General features: G+C 40.1%; 1 protein-coding gene across 5 annotated transcripts in view; it reads right to left on the bottom strand.

Moving 5' to 3' along the window:
* LOC126263719 (centrosomin-like) overlaps nt 1–21,071 on the bottom strand; it is a 399,259-nt gene that overhangs the window by 89,477 nt on the left and 288,711 nt on the right. For all 5 annotated transcript variants that reach the window (XM_049960867.1, XM_049960870.1, XM_049960865.1 and 2 more), the window contains exons 4-6: nt 20,739–20,912; nt 12,552–12,695; nt 3,397–3,660 (exon numbers count right to left, since the gene is read on the bottom strand). In XM_049960867.1, the coding sequence (XP_049816824.1) occupies nt 3,397–3,660; nt 12,552–12,695; nt 20,739–20,912 (582 nt within the window). The remainder of the gene's footprint in view (nt 1–3,396; nt 3,661–12,551; nt 12,696–20,738; nt 20,913–21,071) is intronic.

The raw sequence follows: 21,071 nt of genomic DNA, 5'->3' as shown, positions 1-21,071 counted from the left end.
TAAGTTGCTACTAAACATGTTGCCATTAATGATGTACAGCCAGGCCAGTATGTTGCTTGCATTTATCATGGAAAATGGTGGATAGGAAATATCTGAAGTTTCATGTGAAGAAAAAGGATGCCTTTATTAACTTCATGCATCCTCATGGAGCTTCTCAATCATTTCATTGGCCTACTAGAAGAGACATATGCTGGATCCCAGAACAACAGATCATTGCAGCCATACCACTCCCAGCTGCTTCAATGATGGGGCGGCAATACAGTTTGCCGGAAGCAATAGTTTTGGACATCAGTAAAAAATTACAACATTTAACAATTAAAGAATTCTGTATTACGGTTTGGGAACCACAGAGACCCAAAAAAGGTTTGGGAACCTGCTAGATACCCACATTCAGACTTGGGAACCTGCTAGACACCAATTTTCAGGCTTGGGAACTTGCAGTAAATAAACCCACCCGTGGCTGACCTTGCATGGCTATTGGGTGTGGCCCCTTGGCAATGGAGTTACCAGTCTTGAGATTGGTAGTGGCAAAGCCACCATGGACCAACGCATGAATTTTCCGAATTACCAAAAAAGTCAATAGTTTAGGTGAATTTTTTGCACCTTACCCAAAGAGACACCAAAATGAAAATAAGTTTTTCTAATAGAATGAAATGTGCTCTGTTGAATGGTGTTAATGAATGTAATGTGGTAGGTGCCCATTTTGAGATACATGACTTTGAACGCGGGTATATTTTGATACATTCATGTTTTTTAGCAAATTTACAGGATGGTAGCACAGTAATTAAACACACAAGCCACGATAAAATTTGTGATATACTAAACACCCAGACAGACAGTAGTTTGGCAAAAGACCAGGTCCATAGTGCACTTTCTCCACTACTTATGCCTAGTTAAACTATGGGGCAAATTTCTCACGACATGATTTGTTGCCCACTTTGAACTGAGATTATGCCAAATGCATTGCTTTCTGAACTCTACTTGGAACATTTGTGTTTAGAGCACACAAAGTTGTACCACTATACCCAGAAGCAGGAGTCTAGCTTTTTTACATTAGGAACAGTGGAATGTCAAACTTGACGATTTCTTCACGACTTTTCAGTCTCTGTAAAAGTGGTCTTCATGAAAATGACTAGCACCTCGACCACGTTACAGGTGACCCTGAAAATTTGCAAAGTTCATGTAGGCCCTCAGGTATATCCTGTACAAATTTCATCAGAATTGAAGAAGGTCGAGCTGGGATCATCATCTAAACTGGGACACTTGACATGGAATGACACCTCATGCAAGAATCCTGAAGTCTTTTTGCACTGTTTGGTATTTTCGCAAAGAAATTTATCTTTGTGGCTATGAATATTTGAAAGGCTGCTACATTCAAAGATGAGCAGTACTGAATTTCTATTTCCTTTGTTGGATAACATTACAGTTCAAGAACTTAAAAAAAAAAGGTAGATTTATCTTTTAACTTTTTTGTATATTAAACAATAGAAAATCCAGGATCAAATGTAACATATTTACTAACACAGGAGTTTTGGAACCAGTATGTGTCTGCCTGCCTAGTGCTGCTCCTACTTGGTGGTATAAGTTAGTTTTGGTGGCTCCTAGCGGCATTTTTGAGATCTTGTGTGTGCTTTTCACTCTGTCCTAAGCTGCATGCGGTCTTTTGGATACTGGAGAAGAAGTGCGGCTTAGGCTTTATTATAATCAGTAATGCCGATGAATATTTAAACAATGAAGAGACTATCAATAAATGTAAGTTCAAGCCAAATTAGGACATAAATAATAAATGCAATAAAATCAACAGAAAATACAGTATGATAAAATGGAAGAAATTAAACTGAAGTTAACACACAAAAATAATTAAAATCACATGTACAAAGATTCCAAGTGGAAACAGAGTGATAAGAAGAAAAATGAGAGCAAATGAAACAATTAATACAATGATTAAAATGACATGACAGTGCAACAGAAATTTAAAAAGTACGTTTAACCCAATAAATTGAATAAAAATAATGACCAAAATCATTGCAATAAAGAATTAAAAATAAAAAATTTCCAAATCACTTGGCAGGATTCAAACCCACAATCTGTTGCATGCTAGAGCTGTACATTAACCATCATGCTTTGCAACCAGTCTGCTGAATGTTCCTTTTTTCAAAGCTGTAGAGCATAACATGAAATTCCAAAATTTGTTTTCAGCGATTACTCGCAAACGAGGCCCCACAAGGATGAATAGCTGCAAGGTACGATACCTTGGACCTTAACCTATATCACAAAATAGACTATTTGAAAAAGTTGGTTACAGAATTGGGGAGCTCTCCTTGTTACTATGAAAGATGCAGAATATCATCTTGGATGAAAATCATCAACAGAAGAAGAAGTAACCTCAGGAACACAGGTAAGTGTGTTGAGAACCTTACTGTTCATGTTGTATATTAATGTTATGAGAGACAACAATGGTAACCTTAGACTTTTTGCAAATCATGAAGTTAATTATAATGGAGCAGTATATGAGAAAGTGCAAATATTTGGATCTTGGCAATATTTCGAAGAGGTACAAACACTGGCAACTTGCTTTAAATGTTCAGAAATTTAAAACTGTAAACCTCACAAAACACAGGAAAGTAGTATTTTATGACTACAATATGAACAAGTTAAAATTCAAATCCATTCGCTTAAAATTACCTGGGTGAACAATTTTGCAGCTATGGAATGGAATGACCTGATAGGTTACATTGTAGGTACAGCAGGCGGAGCACTTTGGTTCGCTAGTAGTCAACTTACACAATACATTAAGATCATCTCTGTACACTGCTCAACAGTGTGTGGCCATGCCAAAATATCAGGGGTACAGTACATATACAAAATACAACAGCACAAATGTTCACAGGTGTGTTTGGTCTTTAGAGACTGTCACAGAAATATTGAAAACCTGAAATGACAGACTGTTTAAGACAGATGCTAATCATCCCAAAAAAGCCAACTTAGAAACTTCCAAAAAATAGTATTAAGTAATGAATTTAGGAATATACTGCAGCATTCTATGCATCACTCACTCAGGACAGCTAAGACATGACACTGTTAGATTACTTACAGTGTGAAGAGAGGTATTTAAGCAACATTCTTTCCACATTCTAGAGGAATAGGAAAAAACCACAGTATGTGGTACAACAGAGAATATCTTCCACCATGAAGTTCACGGTGGTTTGCAGAGTATGAATGTAGAGAGCTGGAGCACATCAGTAAGCAGAAAAAGATATAAACATAGGTGTACATCTGACCCTCTATGACACACGCAGCAAAAATAAGGGCACTTTTGCAAATATGCAAACTGATCTGTACATGTTTTTAAATGCAATTTAAATTATAGAGCAATTACATATGTAATTTACTTACATGTACTTTAATATCCTCATTCCTGGAACCTAGCATCTCTTCAAGTGCCTGAACTTTTTGTTTGAGCTCAGCTATACCCCTATCCTTACAATCTAGCTCTTCTATTAACTCTTTAAGTTTACAGTCACGTTCTTCGATTTCCAGTTTCAGATTATCATACAGTTTACTTGTATGATTAGTTTCCCTATGTGCTTCTTGAAGTGCCACTTCCAAATGATTAGCACGTTCTCTTTCATCCTCAAGGCTGCATTCAAGTTGATGTTTCTGGAGAAAAAAAGAACAGTTTTATTTCAAACATAATACAGGAACAAAATTTCTGACTGTGCCTTAATGAACAGCTTTACACAATCAACAAAAACCTGTAACAAATAATGTAAAACCAAAATTTATTTCCAACAGTCAAGGTAACCAGATGAGTCACAACAGGTGCATTCTTTTAAATTTTACTACACAAAATATAGAAATCTTGGCACAAATCTGTTTTGAGAGCTCTTATTGCAAATAAAGAATAAAGCTTTATCGACCCAAGGATGTATGTTTCTACTCCTTTCCCCTCTTTATCCCTTTTTGTGCACGTTAACATGCATCACTTATGCAGCAATCCACAGTTACTGAAAAGCTTGCATGCTCATGCTCATACATATATTCTTTCATTCAGTTCTGAATCATGTCACCATCTTTAATACTAGCATCTGCAGTATCAGGAAATGTGCCTATATATGCCTGATGGATATCCCAAGTCATATCTCCCCCTAGTATTGTAATTATGAGTTTTAATTCCCCTTTTCAAACTGATACTGGCTGTTGACAAATTTCTGAAGTGCGTAAATGAACTGCTGGTAAGCCAACTTTTTACAGACCTAGCTATAAGAAGTTCTAGACTGGACACTACATTTAATCATTTTTATTCACTCCCATGCAACAAATGTGTTCTTCCTCAGTGGAAGTGTGGTCTACTGAGACACCAAAAAAGATGAGCTTGCGACAATTGGTATCAGCTTCTTCTTCTTCTTCTCCTCTCTCTCTCTCTCTCTCTCTCTCTCTCTCTTTCTCTCTCTTTCTTTTTGGTGCAAGAACTATTAGGGTCATATACTCCCACATCATAACGGCAGAACACAAAGAGAGGAGTTCAAAATGACTACATGTTAATCCCAGTTTACAAAAGAGAAGACCGCTAAAAACACGAACACAGACAAAGGTGTTTAAAATATGCCATAGAGAAACGGAGGTCATGAACTAAAAATTAAATGGCCTTCACCATATTGCTATGATGGATAAAAAATAAACAGTTGATAGCCTGTGGGTCGTTTGTTAAAACGGCCGATAACCTAGATGGCAAACACAAATGAGTCTTAAGGAGTTGGAAAAAGGGCATTCCGTCAGAAAATGGTGGACTTTCAGAGGTTGAGCGCAATGAGTACAAAGTGGTGATGGAGCACCACTTAACAAATGGTGATGACTAAAAAGACAGTGCTCAATCTGCAACCTGGCTAAAATGATCTCCTCCTGATCAGATGGCCAAGAGGAGTCGTCCAAGCTGCCAGAAGAGGCTTAATAACCCAGAGCTTGTTCCCAAGAATGCAGGACCAGTACTGATGCCAAAGTGACACCACCTGCTGACAGATGGCAACAAAGAGACATTGGAGGGAATCTAAGAACCAGTGGGCTGATGTACGAGGACTGCAGCCACATCAACAGCTGCGCTTCCTGTCAGACCAATATAACCAGAAACCCACATAAACATCGCAGTGGCTCTTTCAAGAGTGAGCAAGTGACAGCTTTCCTGGACGTGTTGCACTAGGGGATGGACGGTGTGCAGCACACAGATGCTTTGATGGACAATGAAAGAGTCAGAGCAAATGACACAATTGGAAAGCCTGTGTTGCTGGATGTACCGCGTGGCCTGATACAGAGCGAAGAGCTCTGCTGTAAATACTGAGCAGGTCAATCCAAATGAAGTGCTCCAATAAAAATTAAGTTGGTTGCTTGACCCTTTTTAAATATTTTAATTTTTTATATGTGATTGCCCTACATTTGAGAAGTTCAAAACAGTTTTTTTAAAAAAATTTACCTTTCACTTTTACTGAATGGCGTCCATTTTCGCTTTTAAGTGCGCGACGATGTTTCAGTTTAGAGATGTCAGCAAAAATATGAATATCTCTGAACTGGGTTAAGTTACAACATTGCAACTAACATGAATGTTTTTAGAAAAGTGTCCTCTACAACACTGTCTATTACACAAAATACTCTACATTCAAAAATAACCAGTCAAAATGACCTCCAAAGTTTGGTATCCAAATTTTCAAATATCCCCTTTTCAGGCCCAAAAATAACAAACAAGGAGTGACTTATGACAGTATCTTTTTTTCCTGTAGTTAGATATCATACACTACTAGCCCGATTTACAGCAAGAACAATTACAAATGTTTCCTTAATTTTTTATGGATTTTTGAAATTCGGAAATTTTCATTTTTTGTAAAGTTTGGGATTAGTTACCTCAGGGGGGACTGAATATAAAAATATGATTTTTGCACAGTTTGTACACCTCTATGATAGCAACGTACTGTAAAAATTTCGACATTGATATCTGACTGTGAACAAAAATATGAATTTTTGAAAATGAGGAGATAATATACATTACTCTACAACTGATCTTATGGCTGTTGCCTATTTAAATGGTTTATTGTTTAATTGAAATAAAATTTAATTGTGACATATATTTAGTTAACACTAACACCCAATATTCATTTAGTTTATTTATTTTTAATAATGCAATTTTAAACAGGAGCTTTCACTTTTGTTCTACGGCAATAGAAATGCCCACTGACGTTTAGGTTTATTGTCAATAAAGAAGTTCATTATTGCTGGGTGTGGCACTGCAGAAGTTAGTGAAGTTCATTATTGCTGGGTGTGGCACTGCAGAAGTTAGTGAAGTTCATTATTGCTGGGTGTGGCACTGCAGAAGTACATTATTGCTGGGTGTGGCATTGTTGTAGTCTGTCTGTCCTGAAGTCTCTGTTAGAGTGGATGTACGTACTTTATCGAGAGTGTAGAACATGTTATGTGCTTCATTCTGTGTGTAATTTTTCTGCTACTTCATTTTATTATTTTCGAAGCAGGAGATATGTCGAACTTAGAACAAACAAAATCCAATATGCTAACAGCTTCCTCATTAGGAATATAAATGTCATTAACAAGGTTACATGATTCTGGTTCTGGATTCACAACAAATATTTCTGAGCAACAATTTGGGCACAGGGAATTTCTGACTCACATAATGTTTCTCTTGGGAAGCTGTTTCATTCTCACATAACAAGGACAAATATTCAAGTTTTATTTCCCTCAAAACTCTAGTAATAGGCTTTTTATGAACTTAAAGTGGATCACAGCACTTTCTTCTAAAAATGTGGTTGTACTTCAGAATATATTTCTTCTCATGATACTAACTCATTGCTACAGAAGAACTAACGCCACATTTAACAAAGTTTGTCTAACTTCATCAAAGTCATTGACATTTTTCAAGTTTTTTGAAAGTGAACCGTAAACTATTTTGTGCCACACTTCACTTGCTATCTGTACAACAGAGCGCTGTTCATCCATGTTATTGCATTCCAGTTAATCCCTCAAAATTAATTACAAATTACACACAGAACAAACCACTTAACACATACTACACTCTCGATAGAGTACGTACATCCACTCTAACACAGGTTTCAGAACAGACTGACTACAACCAGCAATAATGTACTCCTTTATTGACAATAAACCTAAATGTAAATGGGCATTTTTATTACCATAGAACAAAACTGAAAGCTCCTACTGAGTGCATTATAAAAAAAATATTGGGTGATAGTGTTAACTAAATATATGTCATAATTAAATTTTATTACAGTGAAACAATAAACCATTTAAATAGGCAACAGCCATAAGATCAGTTGTTCTCAGTCAGATATCTATATTGAAATTTTTACAGCACGCTATCATATAGGTGTACAAACTGTGCAAAAATCGTATTTTTATATTCAGTCTCACCTGAGATAACTAACCCCAAACTTAACAAAAAATGAAAATTTTCAAATTTCAAAAATTCATAAAAAATTAAGGAAACATTTATAAGTGTTGTTGCTCTATATGAGGCTAGTAGTATATGATATCAAACTATAGAAGAAAAAGAGACTCATAAATCGCTCCTTGTCTGTTATTTTTGGGTCTAAAAAGAGGATTTTTGAAAATTTGGATACCAAACTTTGGAGGTCATTTAGACTGGTTATTTTTGAATTTAGAGTATTTTGTGTAATAGACAATATTGTAGAGTACAATTTTCTAAAAACAACCATGTCAACTGCAATGTTCTAACTTAATCCAGTTCAGAGATATTCATATTTTTGCTAACGTCTCTAAACTGAAACATTGTCACATGCTTACAAGTGAAAATGGATGCCATTCAGTAAAGGTGAAAGGTAAGATTATTTTAAAAACTGTTTTGAACTTCTCAAATATAGGGCAATCACACATAAAAATTAAAATATTTAAAAATGGTCAAGCAACCATCACTGGACCACTTCATATGGATTGACCCAGCAGTTTTCTGGAAGCCGATACTGAAAAACGTTGGTGCCAACAGCAGGAACATTGCTGCGCACAAGCCAATCATGCTGCCTATGCGAATCCTGCACCCCAGAGAGGCAGTGCCACCAGGAAGAGGGACACACGGTTAAATAAGCATGGAAGAACAGAAATTGCGAGTCGCAAGTTTTAAGTCAGTCCAAGTCTTGCTAGGGAGTTCCTGCAGAACGTTTGTTGTGTCTTCCAGTCAAAGTCGTTGAGTGAGATAGAAGTAGTGTACAATAAAAAGACAGTGCTTAGTCTTCAGTAAAAACAGAGCAGTGAATAAGATTATCGTCCATGGACAGAGGCCGTCTGCCTAGAGATCTAACTGAGTACTGTTAGTTTAGAACTGTTCTTCGAATAGTACATCATGACAGAAGATTAGTTTTCTTCTGAATTCAGTTCAGAAAACATTATTTAGTTTGTGTGCATGAAACTGTAGTCAATGCAGGACAGACAGGCTAACCTGCATTCTACAACTGCTATAGGCGGGATCACCAAAGTTCAGTAAAACATTTTACTATTTACTATTCTGTGTTACTTTCTTTGATTTTGTGTGTGTGCGCGTGCGCACGCACATGCACGCACACACTACCCTACAACCCACATATCCATCCTACTAGAACACCTTTATTAGTCTTTTCAGTGGCAGTGAAATTTTCATCAATGTGGATGCCCCAGCCCACAAAAAAAAGGTTGCTCCAGAATGCTATGCTGTAATACCGGGTGTTTATAAGTTAGTTATTTATAAGTAATCTTGAATTGTAAAAAAGATAAATGAGGTATAGAAATGTTTGATGCACAACTGACAGCAGTATATATTCAAGTTTTATTTACAAACGTTTGATGAAGCTATCTCTTGTAACATGACAACTATCCCATTTGTGATCAACTTCCTGCCAAATGCTATGAAGCAGTTTTCTTATCTATGGTGGCAACTGCTGGTGTTATCAATTATTGGAGCTTGTCGATGTTTCCTGGAAGCGGAGAAACTAACACTGTCTTTAATGTAGCCCCATACACAAAAGTCTATTGGGATTAAATCAGGTGGTAATGGTGGTCCTGATGATGAGCCACTGTGTCCAATCCAACTCGGCACATCCCTATGAGGTTAATGTGACAACTTCACAATGGAAATGTGGTTGCACACCGACTTGGTGGAAAATAAATTCTGTGACCAGATGCTGTTGTAGTTGAGATATTAGATAATGTGTAAGTATGTCCAGGTGCAATATGCCACTTACAGTCAACTCAGAGAAAAGAAAGGACCATAGATCATCCTTGTAGATGGGACAGTGGTGGGAGGACGCTGCATGGTCACCCTGACAGTTCACACAACAAGGAGACGGAGGTGGACAGACACCCTCATGGGCGTCCCTGCCCAAGTGACGCATTTAGCCACATTAGAACAAGACTGGTGGGTGTGGTTAAAACGCTGACACTGATAGCAGCGCGTAGGTGTCGGGACATAGGGGCGAACAGAAATAACCTCATAGCCCGCTTTGAAGTGCGACAGCAGCTGAACACTATCAAAGGCCAAGAAAAGTGTCCGGGTCGGTACAAGGTCATTGTCAACTTCTTTCATGACCCTATGGACAGCCGTCACACCATGCTCAGCGAGGAAAGACTGAATATCCTCGTCAGTCAATCCGTCGCTTGATCTTGTATATACCACACCATGCGACGAATTCAAAGTGCGGTGAGCCTCCACCCGGAAAGGGAACATGTACAGGAGTGTGGCCCAAAGGAGTTTCTGTGCCTGTAAGGCGCTCTCAGTTTCCAACAACAAGGTACTGTTACGCATCCTGGTAAAAGACTTGACAGGTCCGGCTACGGCATCTATGCCCTTCTGAATAACGGAAGGGTTGACAGATGAAAAATCCTTTCCGACCTCAGATCTCGAAACTACGAGGAACTTCGTGGCAGGTGATAGTACTTTTGTCACTGGTGGCTGGTCAAGTTTCCGTTTTTGGGCAGAAGTCGAGGGAGGAGGAGGAGGAGGAGGAGGAGGAGGAGGAGGAGGAATCCATTGTGGATGAATCCCCCTCAATTGCCGGCGTCTCCGATGGCGCGCTCCTTCCTTGTGGGGACCCTCACCGAGGGCGCTCCTGCCTTAGGTGAATGTTTACACCTCAGGTCACACCTCCCGAGAAACAGATGGAGGGACCAATCGGCATGGTCGGAAGGTGTGAGCTCAGGCAATCACACCTCCCTGGGCCTGGCCTTTACCAGGGGGTATGTGCGTGCCTTACTTGTCTACCCAGGGTGGGGAATTACGCGTTACCCCGTCACTGGCTATGTGTGCGAACGCGTGGGTTGGCCTTCAGGCACGCAAAGGGAGGAAAGAAGAATAGGAAAAAAAGGGAGAGAGGGAGAGAAAGGACAGACTGTCTGAAACGCCGAGGCGGAGACCATAGGGTGGAGAAGAAGGCAAGGTAAAAAGTAAGGAAGACAGTGAGAGAGGGAGAAGGACAAAGAAAGGAAACAAACAAAGGAAGGAAGAAACCAGAATAAGCAAAAAACCAAAATGACCACAAATTTAAGTCGTCGAACCGTCTGTCTCCAGACGCAGGCGCAAACTACCCCCTTCAGGGGGAGGGAATCCTTTTAGTCGCCTCTTACAACAGGCAGGAATACATCGGGCCTATTCTTACCCCGGACCCGCAGGGGGGAACTTCAGTGAAGACACACATTATCCTTGAAAGTTAAAAAATAAATAAATAAATAAATAAATAAAAAGATTTTTAAAATAAAACCTGTCCAACTTAAAAGTGGAAGCTCTCCTTTACAGACAGTGTAGTACTACATGGTACTAACCAACAGAAAAAGAGACTTCTCTGGATTGGCATTTTTGAAAAAATAAGAAAAAATGTATCTGTAAATTATAAAAAGAATTCAAAAGGCGAGAGTAAAGGAACTTTGACAGATATGCCCAAACGGAGAATACCATTGTAATCAAAAAGCAATCATCTTTAAAAAAACCAACAATATATCTAGAACTGATACATAGAAATAGCATTTAATTTTTTTCTTTTTTTTTTTTTTTGGGAGGGGGGGAGAACAAAAAATTGTGTGTTTCTTACTTACTCCTGAATTACAATATATGATGAATTCAGTAACATCCGACACTATGAAGGTAGCCCCCTGCCTGAAGTGATACGGATTACACCAGCTAGATATGCATGCCTCCGACTCAAAGCCCATAGGAGTAGAGAGCAGTATGTTATGCAGTTTTAATATGCCTTGCGAACAGTAAACAACAAAAAATGTGAAATCAACCCATGTGTAATCTTTTTCCTGAAAGTCACCCCTGTGCACATTGTCTCACTATTTGCCTCCTCACTAATGGGACTTCACATTGGCCACAGTAATATTAAAAACTGGGGCAACACTCAAGTGGAGTTACCCTTTTCCCTCTGACGAGAAGTAGTTTAGTGCACAGGGGAACAACCAATGGTGCACATACACTTGCGAGCAATGTGCCTGTGAGCAACTCTTGAGTCACTCCAAGAAAAACTGACACAGCAAGTCTCACTTTAGCATTCTGCGTGCTCACAAGCACTACCAAGTTGTTCATGAGCCACTCAACAGGCATGTATGTATGTATGTATACAATTTAACACATCCTTTGAGCATGTGGAAACCAGCAACACTATACTGGTACATGACTGGTATGACTTTATCGTTATGGGTCAGTAGGGTGAAGCATATGCCCTAAATAGCATCTGAAAAAGTTCTTTACCAACTCCAAGATATAGGGGAGCAATGGACTGACTTAAGATATGATAAAAACTGGCGTTATCACATTACTGCTCATCCCAATAAAGATGAAATCCTGCGAGATGAGTAATTCTTAAACGCTCTAGGGGGCATGTTCTTTTATGTTCGCAGCTATCAATATGTCTCAGACTCATATACAAGATGTATGCATCTAAAAACAAAGATGATGTAACTTACCAAACGAAAGCGTTGGTATGTTGATAGACTAACAAATACAAACACACACAAAATTCAAGCTTTCGCAACCCACAGTTGCTTCATCACGAAAGAGGGAAGGAGAGGGTAAGGAGTCATACCAATCCCGGGAGCGGAAAGACTTACCTTAGGGGGGGGGGGGGGGGGAAGGGAAGGGACAGGTGTGTATATATATATATATATATATATATATATATATATATATATATATATATATAAACAAAGATGATGTGACTTACCAAATGAAAGTGCTGGCAGGTCGACAGACACACAAACGAACACAAACATACACACAAAATTCAAGCTTTCGCAACAAACTGTTGCCTCATCAGGAAAGAGGGAAGGAGAGGGAAAGACGAAAGGATGTGGGTTTTAAGGGAGAAGGTAAGGAGTCATTCCAATCCCGGGAGCGGAAAGACTTACCTTAGGGGGAAAAAAGGACGGGTATACACTCGCGCGCACACACACACACACACACACACACACACACACACACACACACACACACACACACACACACACCCATCCGCACATATACAGACACAAGCAGACATAGACTAGAATACACTCACCTGACCCAATAGATTATCAATGCATTTTTTCTGCTCCTGCATTTCTTCAGCAGCTTGTTTACTTGCTGATGGCCCATATGCCAATGAGTCACCCATTTTAACAAATTTCTGTTCCTGATGTTGCTTCATTAATTTCTGCAGTTGCTAAAACCAGAACAGTACACATACACAATTAATGTCTCAAAACTAGTACACACAACAATCAAGTAATTGCAAAGGAGAGGCCAGAACCCTGTGACCCATTTATTTTGTCAATCTTCAGCATAAAGGTCAAGACAGGATCTGCTCAGGTAAAACTCACTTAAACAATTTAAAATAAGAGGGAATTCTGTATTATAATATAAAGTCTGCAACCAAACAGTTTGAGAAATCAAATAATAAGTGATTTCATAGTGTTGAGGAGGAATGCTCTAACTGGAATTGTGACCAAATGGTTCAGATTACAGTTTATATCTGTGTGTGTGGATTTATACGACACTTTTGTTCTTTGGCTGGATAAGTGTGGTCAACAGAAAACTGCCACTTGTAGCTCTGCCGTGTTTTAAAACTGTATGTCACTGTAAGACACTTTGCTTGTTAAAGCAATAGGAAGGTGAGCAAACGGACGCAGCTACGTATGATTCTATGTCTACTGACAGCAAAGACTAGCCAACTTTTATTGGGAAAGTTATTCCACAAAAGTGCACATCACTGCATCAGCCATGTGACGTTTAGTCCTTTCATGAGATTAAGAGCTTAATTATAATGCTGTGAAATTGTCATTTACTTTTCAAAACACATGTAGAACTACTTCAACAAACTGATATTGCGAACACCCATAGCCTTGTACATAATCAGCAGTCAGTCCAAAATAATTTCACACAAATTAATCTTAGATCTGGTATATGCACAAATTAACTGCCAAGCCAAGTGTCACCATATGTAAACTAAGTTTGTTTTCCACCGCACGCAGTATAGAGCATACTTGACTGCAGGAAAATGGCATTCACCCAACATTCTTCAGACAAAGGTCTTTTCCGCTCTACATATTTCTAATATTTATTTTCTTTAAGCTAACCATTTATAGATTTCATGGCAGTTTTCGCTCTCTTGGAAAAGAACAAAAATATTGCAATGTGTGTAACATGAAGCCATGCACATGGAAGCCGACTGTGATCCAAACGTAGGGTTTAAACCACTGGCCACCATCTCTCTTTTTCTGGGATTTTCCTTCTCAAGTAAATCTGTAATAAATCAAAATCTATCACTCAGTTTATTGGAAACTAATAGACTGACTAACCCTGTGTGTATGCACTGTATGATGATTCACACCTGTGCAAAGGTTCTCTTTAGTCACGACAGTGGAATTCAATTTTTTTGGAAACAGAGGTAGCAATCTAAGACCTTTCACATGAATTACTTTCTTTCAAGTTACACCTGACTAATACGCTAAAGCTTGTCAAAATCAATGGGTCACAAAGTCTGGGACTAAATTACACAAGAATAATGTGTTCTCATACAATTAACTACCAAAGCTTTATGTATAAATGTGTGGTTTTTAATGGATTCTTTTCTTGGGAGAAAAATGACATATTTAATGTTGAAAGCAAATTGTGTTTTTATTATACTATTATTTATTACAAACCCATTTGCAGCTTTTTAGCCACATAAACCAAAAACTGGTTTGAGATTTGTATAATTTCCATACCTATCGCCATGAGTAATGTTTGTTTCTGTGCGATTAAGTGCAACTCCTACAAAACATGAGGTTTTATTTTTTTATAGTTATACTACATTATTAACCATAAAATCTACATCTAAGTGCCTGTATGTTCAAATTCAAATCTAAAAACTACTGGCAATACAGATACTTATTGTTACTGGTAGTAGTCAATATGCTGATCTCTTTAAGTCACGAAGTTAGCAATCGGCATAAACAAACGCTAACAAAACCTAGCTACTTCAAAAAACATGGTTTGAAGCGTAACATCAAAGACATCTACAGCAAGTGCCAAAAAGGATCATCAGCAAAATGATGCATATGAGCCACGATGATAAGCATTTAACAGTATGAATCCAAATGAAAACTGTTCCAGGGCTTTGGCTATATCATTTTGCTGGAAATGAGCAGCAATCTACCCCACAGTCCTTCCCATCCCTTCCAAAGTGTACTTTTGCTGTCCAACCAATCTATGCAATATCCTATTCCATCCTCCTTCCAGACCCACTCCCAATCCATTGACACATGGATCATATCCCTGTGAAAAATCCAGGTGCAAAATCTGCCTGATACACCCACTATGCTCCACCTACTCCCGTCCGGTCACAGACTTACTCTATCCCATCATAGGCATGGCCAAGGTGAAAGTAGACTTTTGTCCTACCAGCTCTGCTGCAGTTTCTGTACAGCCTTGCAAATGAGTACAATAATCAACCAGCTGTCTATCAGAATGAACAGACAATACCAAATTGTGGCCATGAGCAGAGTTGACCACCCTGTGTGGAAAATACTGTTGAGCACTATATCTCAATCTCCCACGCCCCTCCTTCCCCGCCGCCCCCCATCTCAAAGGTGGCATGAGGTTTCGTACAGGGAACCAGGGAACTTCAGAGCACACAACAGCTGAGATGATAAGTGCCCAATGGGAAAGGGTAAAACTATGATGAATAATGACAGATATCCTGGGATAAAAGACAAACAAACCCATTAGAAAGATAAAATGAATAATTACAACAATCTTCCGCTCTCGGAGCCTGTTCACTACAAGCTCTTTGGACAAACAGTGCCCACAGTCTGACATTAAATCTCCTTCACAATGTTTCTACAGTGAATAAAGATTACAATGTCTTCTACTGCCTGTACTGTATCCGTCAGAGCCTCTGATAGCTCGACACACATTAAGGTGTAATATGTTAAAAAACTGACAGTGGGGTGGGAATGAGCATCCAATATGTAGTCTAGTTAATAATTATTTCCTTGCAACAAAACAAGTGCAAGGAAATTGTCTAAGCTGTAGGCAGGGGTTCAATCTTCCTGAGGATTTTCCCACTGAGACTAGTGATTGCACCAGAGAGATAGAATTTTCTGATCTATAATCACATTGAGTTTGTCCAAAGGGACAGAATAGCTAAAAGGACTAGACATTAGAGTGCAGCCTCATTTTCAGATGTATGAACACCTCCAGGAACCCATACGAATTACACAGCGAGTGAGCTTAGTCATCCCTGTATCCTACATACAGTGTACATTCCACAGAGATTCTGGAGAGCATTGAAGGAATCTGAACATATAACAGATTTAGAGTGTCCTTGTCCTCTGATGTTCAAGGTGCCCTGATAAGAAGCAAACAGCTCTGCAATAAAATTGAGCACTGGTCTAAATGGTGATATCTGAAGACATCTTTGTCTAACAAGGGGGACATTCTTAGAGCTATCAGTTAAATGGAGGTGGTCTCTGCAGGGTACATTTGAAGCCCCAGAAATGTTAAGCAAATGACCAAAGCTGGAATAGTGTTCTTTGGACACGAAATAAGTCCAAGATGGACACAGACCTCTGTATAGAGTCAGGGATGGGAAGTGTTCTCACTCCTCAGGAACGTAGCAGGTAACGCAAATGAGGGTGGTAAAGAGTCTCACTTTGCAGGAACATAGCAGGTAATGCAACTTTAATCACTGAAGGAGTATACAAAAGCTTTATTTCAATTTTTGCTTCACAGCCCAAAACAATCTGACTGCTTCCCCCAACATGAGCTTCTCTTGCATGCTGCTTGAACTCACCTGTGCCAGTGCCCATGTCATATTCCTATTGTGTGCACCTGCTGCTTCCCTTCCAGATGTCAGTCACCCTTCCCCAACCCTCCCTCCCATCTCCTTTCTCCTGTTTTCTACTTCCCCTCCCATCTCCTGTCACACATTGCCCGCTCCACCTAAAAAATCCTCACCCCCAATCAAGCCACACACACACACACACACACACACACACACACACACACACACACACACACACACACACACACACACACACACACACATTTCAAGCTTTCACAGCCCAAGGTTGCTTCATCAGGAAATAGGGAAGGAGAGGGAAAGATGAAAGGATGTGGGTTTTAAGGGAGAGGGTAAGGAGTCTTCCAATCCCGGGAGCGGAAAGACTTACCTTAGGGGGAAAAAAGGGACAGGTATACACACACTTCAGAGTCTGATCCAGTCCCAGAAAGTATCCTGTCACAAGTGGGGCACTTTTGGGGTTCTTCTGTGGGAGGTTCTGGGTTTGAGGGGATGAGGAAGTGGCTCTGGTTATTTGCTTCTGTACCAGATCAGGAGGGTAGTTGCGGGATGCGAAAGCTGTCTTCAGGTTATTGGTGTAATAGTTCCACGACCGTGGTACTTGATCATCGGGAGTATGTGGCTGAGGGACTGCAACAGCTTTCAAACAACACTACATACAAAATGTGCCAAGGTAATCCCATTCCTGATGTCCAGACGGAGATTCAAGGAATCCTCAGAACCTTAGGCCCCCTACAAAACTTTTCACCTGACTCCATCAACCTCCTGACCCCACTGACACCCTGCACCCCTCCCTTCTACCTGCTTCCTACAATTCACAAACCCAAACATCCCAGCCGCCCCATTGTAGCTGGTTACCAAGTGCCCACAGAACATATCTCTGTCTACGTAGATCAACACCTTCAACCCATTACATGCAGTCTTCCATCATTCATCAAAGACACCAACCACTTTCTCGAACACCTGGAATCCTTACCCAATCTATTACCCTCGGAAACCATCCTTGTAACCATTGATGCCACTTCCTTGTGCACAAATATCCCGCATGTCCAGGGCCTCGCTGCGATGGAGCACATCCTTTCACGCCGATCACCTGCTACCCTACCTAAAACCTCTTTCCTCATTACCTTAGCCAACTTCATGCTAACTCAACTTTTGTTGGCCATTAAAAGGAACAGCCATAGGTACCAGGATGGCCCCTCGTACGCCAACCTATTTAAGGGTCGCTTAGAGGAAGCCTTCTTGGTTACCCAGACCTGCCAACCCAAAGTTTGGTACAGATTTATTGATGACATCTTCATGATCTGGACTCACAGTGAAGAAGAACTCCAGAATTTCCTCTCCAACCTCAACTCCTTTGGTTCCATCAGATTCACCTGGTCCTACTCCAAATCCCACACCACTTTCCTTGACATTGACCTCCATCTGTCCAATGGCCAGCTTCACACATCCGTCCACATCAAACCCACCAACAAGCAACAGTACCTCCATTGTGACAGCCGCCACCCATTCCATATCAAACGGTCCCCTCCCTACAGCTTAGGTCTTCATGGTAAACGAATCTGCTCCAGTCCTGAATCCCTGAACCATTACACCAACAACCTGACAACAGCTTTCGCGTCCCGCAACTACCCTCCTGACCTGGTACAGAAGCAAATAACCAGAGCCACTTCCCCATCCCCTCAAACCCAGAACCTCCCACAGAAGAACCCCAAAAATGCCCCACTTGTGACAGGATACTTTCAGGGACTGGATCAGACCCTGAATGTGGCTCTCCAGCAGGGATATGATTTCCTCAAATCCTGCCCTGAAATGAGATCCATCCTTCATGAAATCCTCCCCACTCCACCAAGAGTGTCTTTGTGCCGTCCACCTAACCTTCGTAACCTATTGGTTCACCCCTATGAAATACCCAAACCGCCTTCCCTACCCTCTGGCTCCTACCCTCGTAACCACTCCCGGCGTAAAACCTGTCCCATGCACCCTCCCACCACCACCTACTCCAGTCCCATAACCCGGAAGGTGTACACGATCAAAGGCAGAGCCACGTGTGAAAGCACCCACGTGATTTACCAACTGACATGCCTACACTGTGAAGCCTTCTATGTGGGAATGACCAGCAACAAACTGTCCACTCGCATGAACGGACACAGGCAGACAGTGTTTGTTGGTAATGAGGATCACCCTGTGGCTAAACATGCCTTGGTGCACGGCCAGCACATCTTGGCACAATGTTACACCATCCGGGTTATCTGGATACTTCCCACTGACACCAACCTATCAGAACTCCGGAGATGGGAACTTGCCCTTCAATATATCCTCTCTTCCCATTACCCACAAGGCCTTAGCCTCCGCTAATTTCAAGTTACCGCCCCTTGTACATCACCTGTCATTCAACAACATCTTTGCCTCTGTACTTCCGCCTCGACTGACATCTCTGCCCAACCTCTTTGAATTTACACACGTCTGCCTGTGTCTGTATATCTGCGTGTGTGTGTGTGTGTGTGTGTGTGTGTGTGTGTGTGTGTGTGTGTGTGTGTGTGTGGTTTTTTATTGGCTATCAACATACCAACACTTTCGTTTGGTAAGTTACAGCATCTTTGTTTATATTTTTTTTTTCCATGTGGAATGTCCCCCCCCCCCCTCTCTCTCTCTCTCTCTCTCTCTCTCTCTCTCTCTCTCTCTCATATATAATTATCAAAGTCATTGCAGTGGCAGTGTGGTTTTACAGCAAATAAACAAATAAAAGTTAATTTACAACTAAGTATTCCGAGAGCATGACAAAGAAAGTTTAGGAAGAATTAAAAGCACTCTGTCTTCAGGCCAGAAGTGGCCCATCGGTACCATCTGACCGCCGTGTCATCCTCAGATGAGGATGCAGATATGAGTAGTATGTAGTCAGCACACCGCTCTCCCGGACTTTATGATGGTTTTCTGGACCGGAGCCGCTACTATTCGGTTGAGTAGCTCCTCAGGTGGCATCATGAGGCTGAGTGCACCCCGAAAAATGGGAACATCTCGTGGTGGCCTGGATGGTCACCCATCCAAGTGCCAGCCACACCAGACAGTGCTTAACTTCGGTGATCTGACGGGAACCAGTGTATCCACTGCGGCAAGGCCGTTGCCCTTAGGAAGAATTAACCAGTCAACAATTTTGTGCACCTCTTGTGCAGCTGTATTATGTGACATGCATGTACCCCCAACCAATCAACTTTCTACACTGTGACATTTACTTTTTCTCCTTGATTATGTGTGCATACATCCTAAATAATACATAATGAAATAGCAAGAAAAAGCTGTAATGGGGGTGGGGATAGAAGATCTTTACATAAAAATAGGAAATCCTAAACTATCCCATGTCACTTCACCCAAGCACACTTCTGCAATATCTGCACATGGTAATTGATCTCCTGTATAGGCAGTTATCATAAAAGGTAGATCAAATACCAAATTAAAATTTAGAAACAAATTATACTAAAAATCGATTATGCAACAGTAGAATCACCACTGTCTTTTGGTAACTAATCAAGTTTAATCAAAAAACATCAAATAGTCAACTGAAATTGTGTTCTAAGCCAGCTGGTCTGTCTTTCAAACGAGAGGTAAGAATAATCCTAGTTCAATCAATTAAATTCTTGACTTGTTGGAACCAATCACTAATTAGTCTCTCCGTCGAGTGCATATCACAATACTGCATATGTGCACTTGGTTCATTTTTGGTACCTAAAGCACTTCATGACATTGGAAGAATGTCAATGCACTTCAAAGCTCAGTTATCGATTAGCTAGTTTGTGCCAGATTCTTAACAACATTTTTTTTTTTTAAATCAATCAGAAGCTATCTGCTATGCCACATCTGACAGTATGACTCCTCTTTTTCTGCAGCACAACTGCATTAAAAAAGCATATTCTTGAAGCAGAATTTAATTCTAGGTATACTGTTTAAATAATGTTCCAGATTCAAATTTAAAATGCTGTAATTTTATTCCACTTTTCATAAATGCATAGTCTAAAGTCCAGTTATTAATGTTTATTAGTTTACAGGATATACTGGTAAGGCAGTTTGCAGAAAAGCATAATCCTGTTCTAGTAATCAACTGCCTCATTATTTCATATGGACTGATTTATCAACGGGCTCCATCAGTATATACACTTACAGTTTATCCTCAGAATAATACTTCTAAAAATCAATAAAATAAGGTAAATAGTGCTTGCAAGACCTAAGTGTTACCCAATTGTTGCCTTTACTGCCACGAATGGTCTTGGGAAAAGTTCCATATCTACTTTCTTAAAAATCTATGTGCAATTCCTGTGCTGAACCAGCACCTAAGAGAATTATCATGAGCCTACTACATTTCTAGGAATTAAATATTCTTTCATAGTTAAAATCTTCCCTGTGGACTCAGACTCACACTTCACTTACTTCCTCTAACTCCAGAATATGCCTTTCAAAAGATTTCTTCTGTTCTTCAAAGTCTTGCTGCAATTGCTTTATCTTCATTTGATGTTGTTCCTCCATAAGCTGCACTGCTTTTGCTGCCTGGCACACCAATTCCTGCTTATCTGCTAATTCCTTCCTCAAGGTCTCCGATTTCACCTGCAGAAGAATATCTCTTTATTATGTCATGATTATGATAACGTTATAAAATATCTTATTACCAAGACATTTGCTAACTTCCCTCTATAGTTTCTATTACAATAAAGAACCTTCAGATTTTAGAAAAATAAGATATGCTTTAACTCGGATGTACAGTTA

The sequence above is a fragment of the Schistocerca nitens genome, chromosome 6 (genome assembly GCF_023898315.1).
Source record: "Schistocerca nitens isolate TAMUIC-IGC-003100 chromosome 6, iqSchNite1.1, whole genome shotgun sequence".
Taxonomy (NCBI): Eukaryota; Metazoa; Arthropoda; class Insecta; order Orthoptera; family Acrididae; genus Schistocerca; species Schistocerca nitens.
The sequence above is the reverse complement of the archived record's forward strand: the minus strand, read 5'-3'. Positions and strand labels throughout refer to the sequence as shown.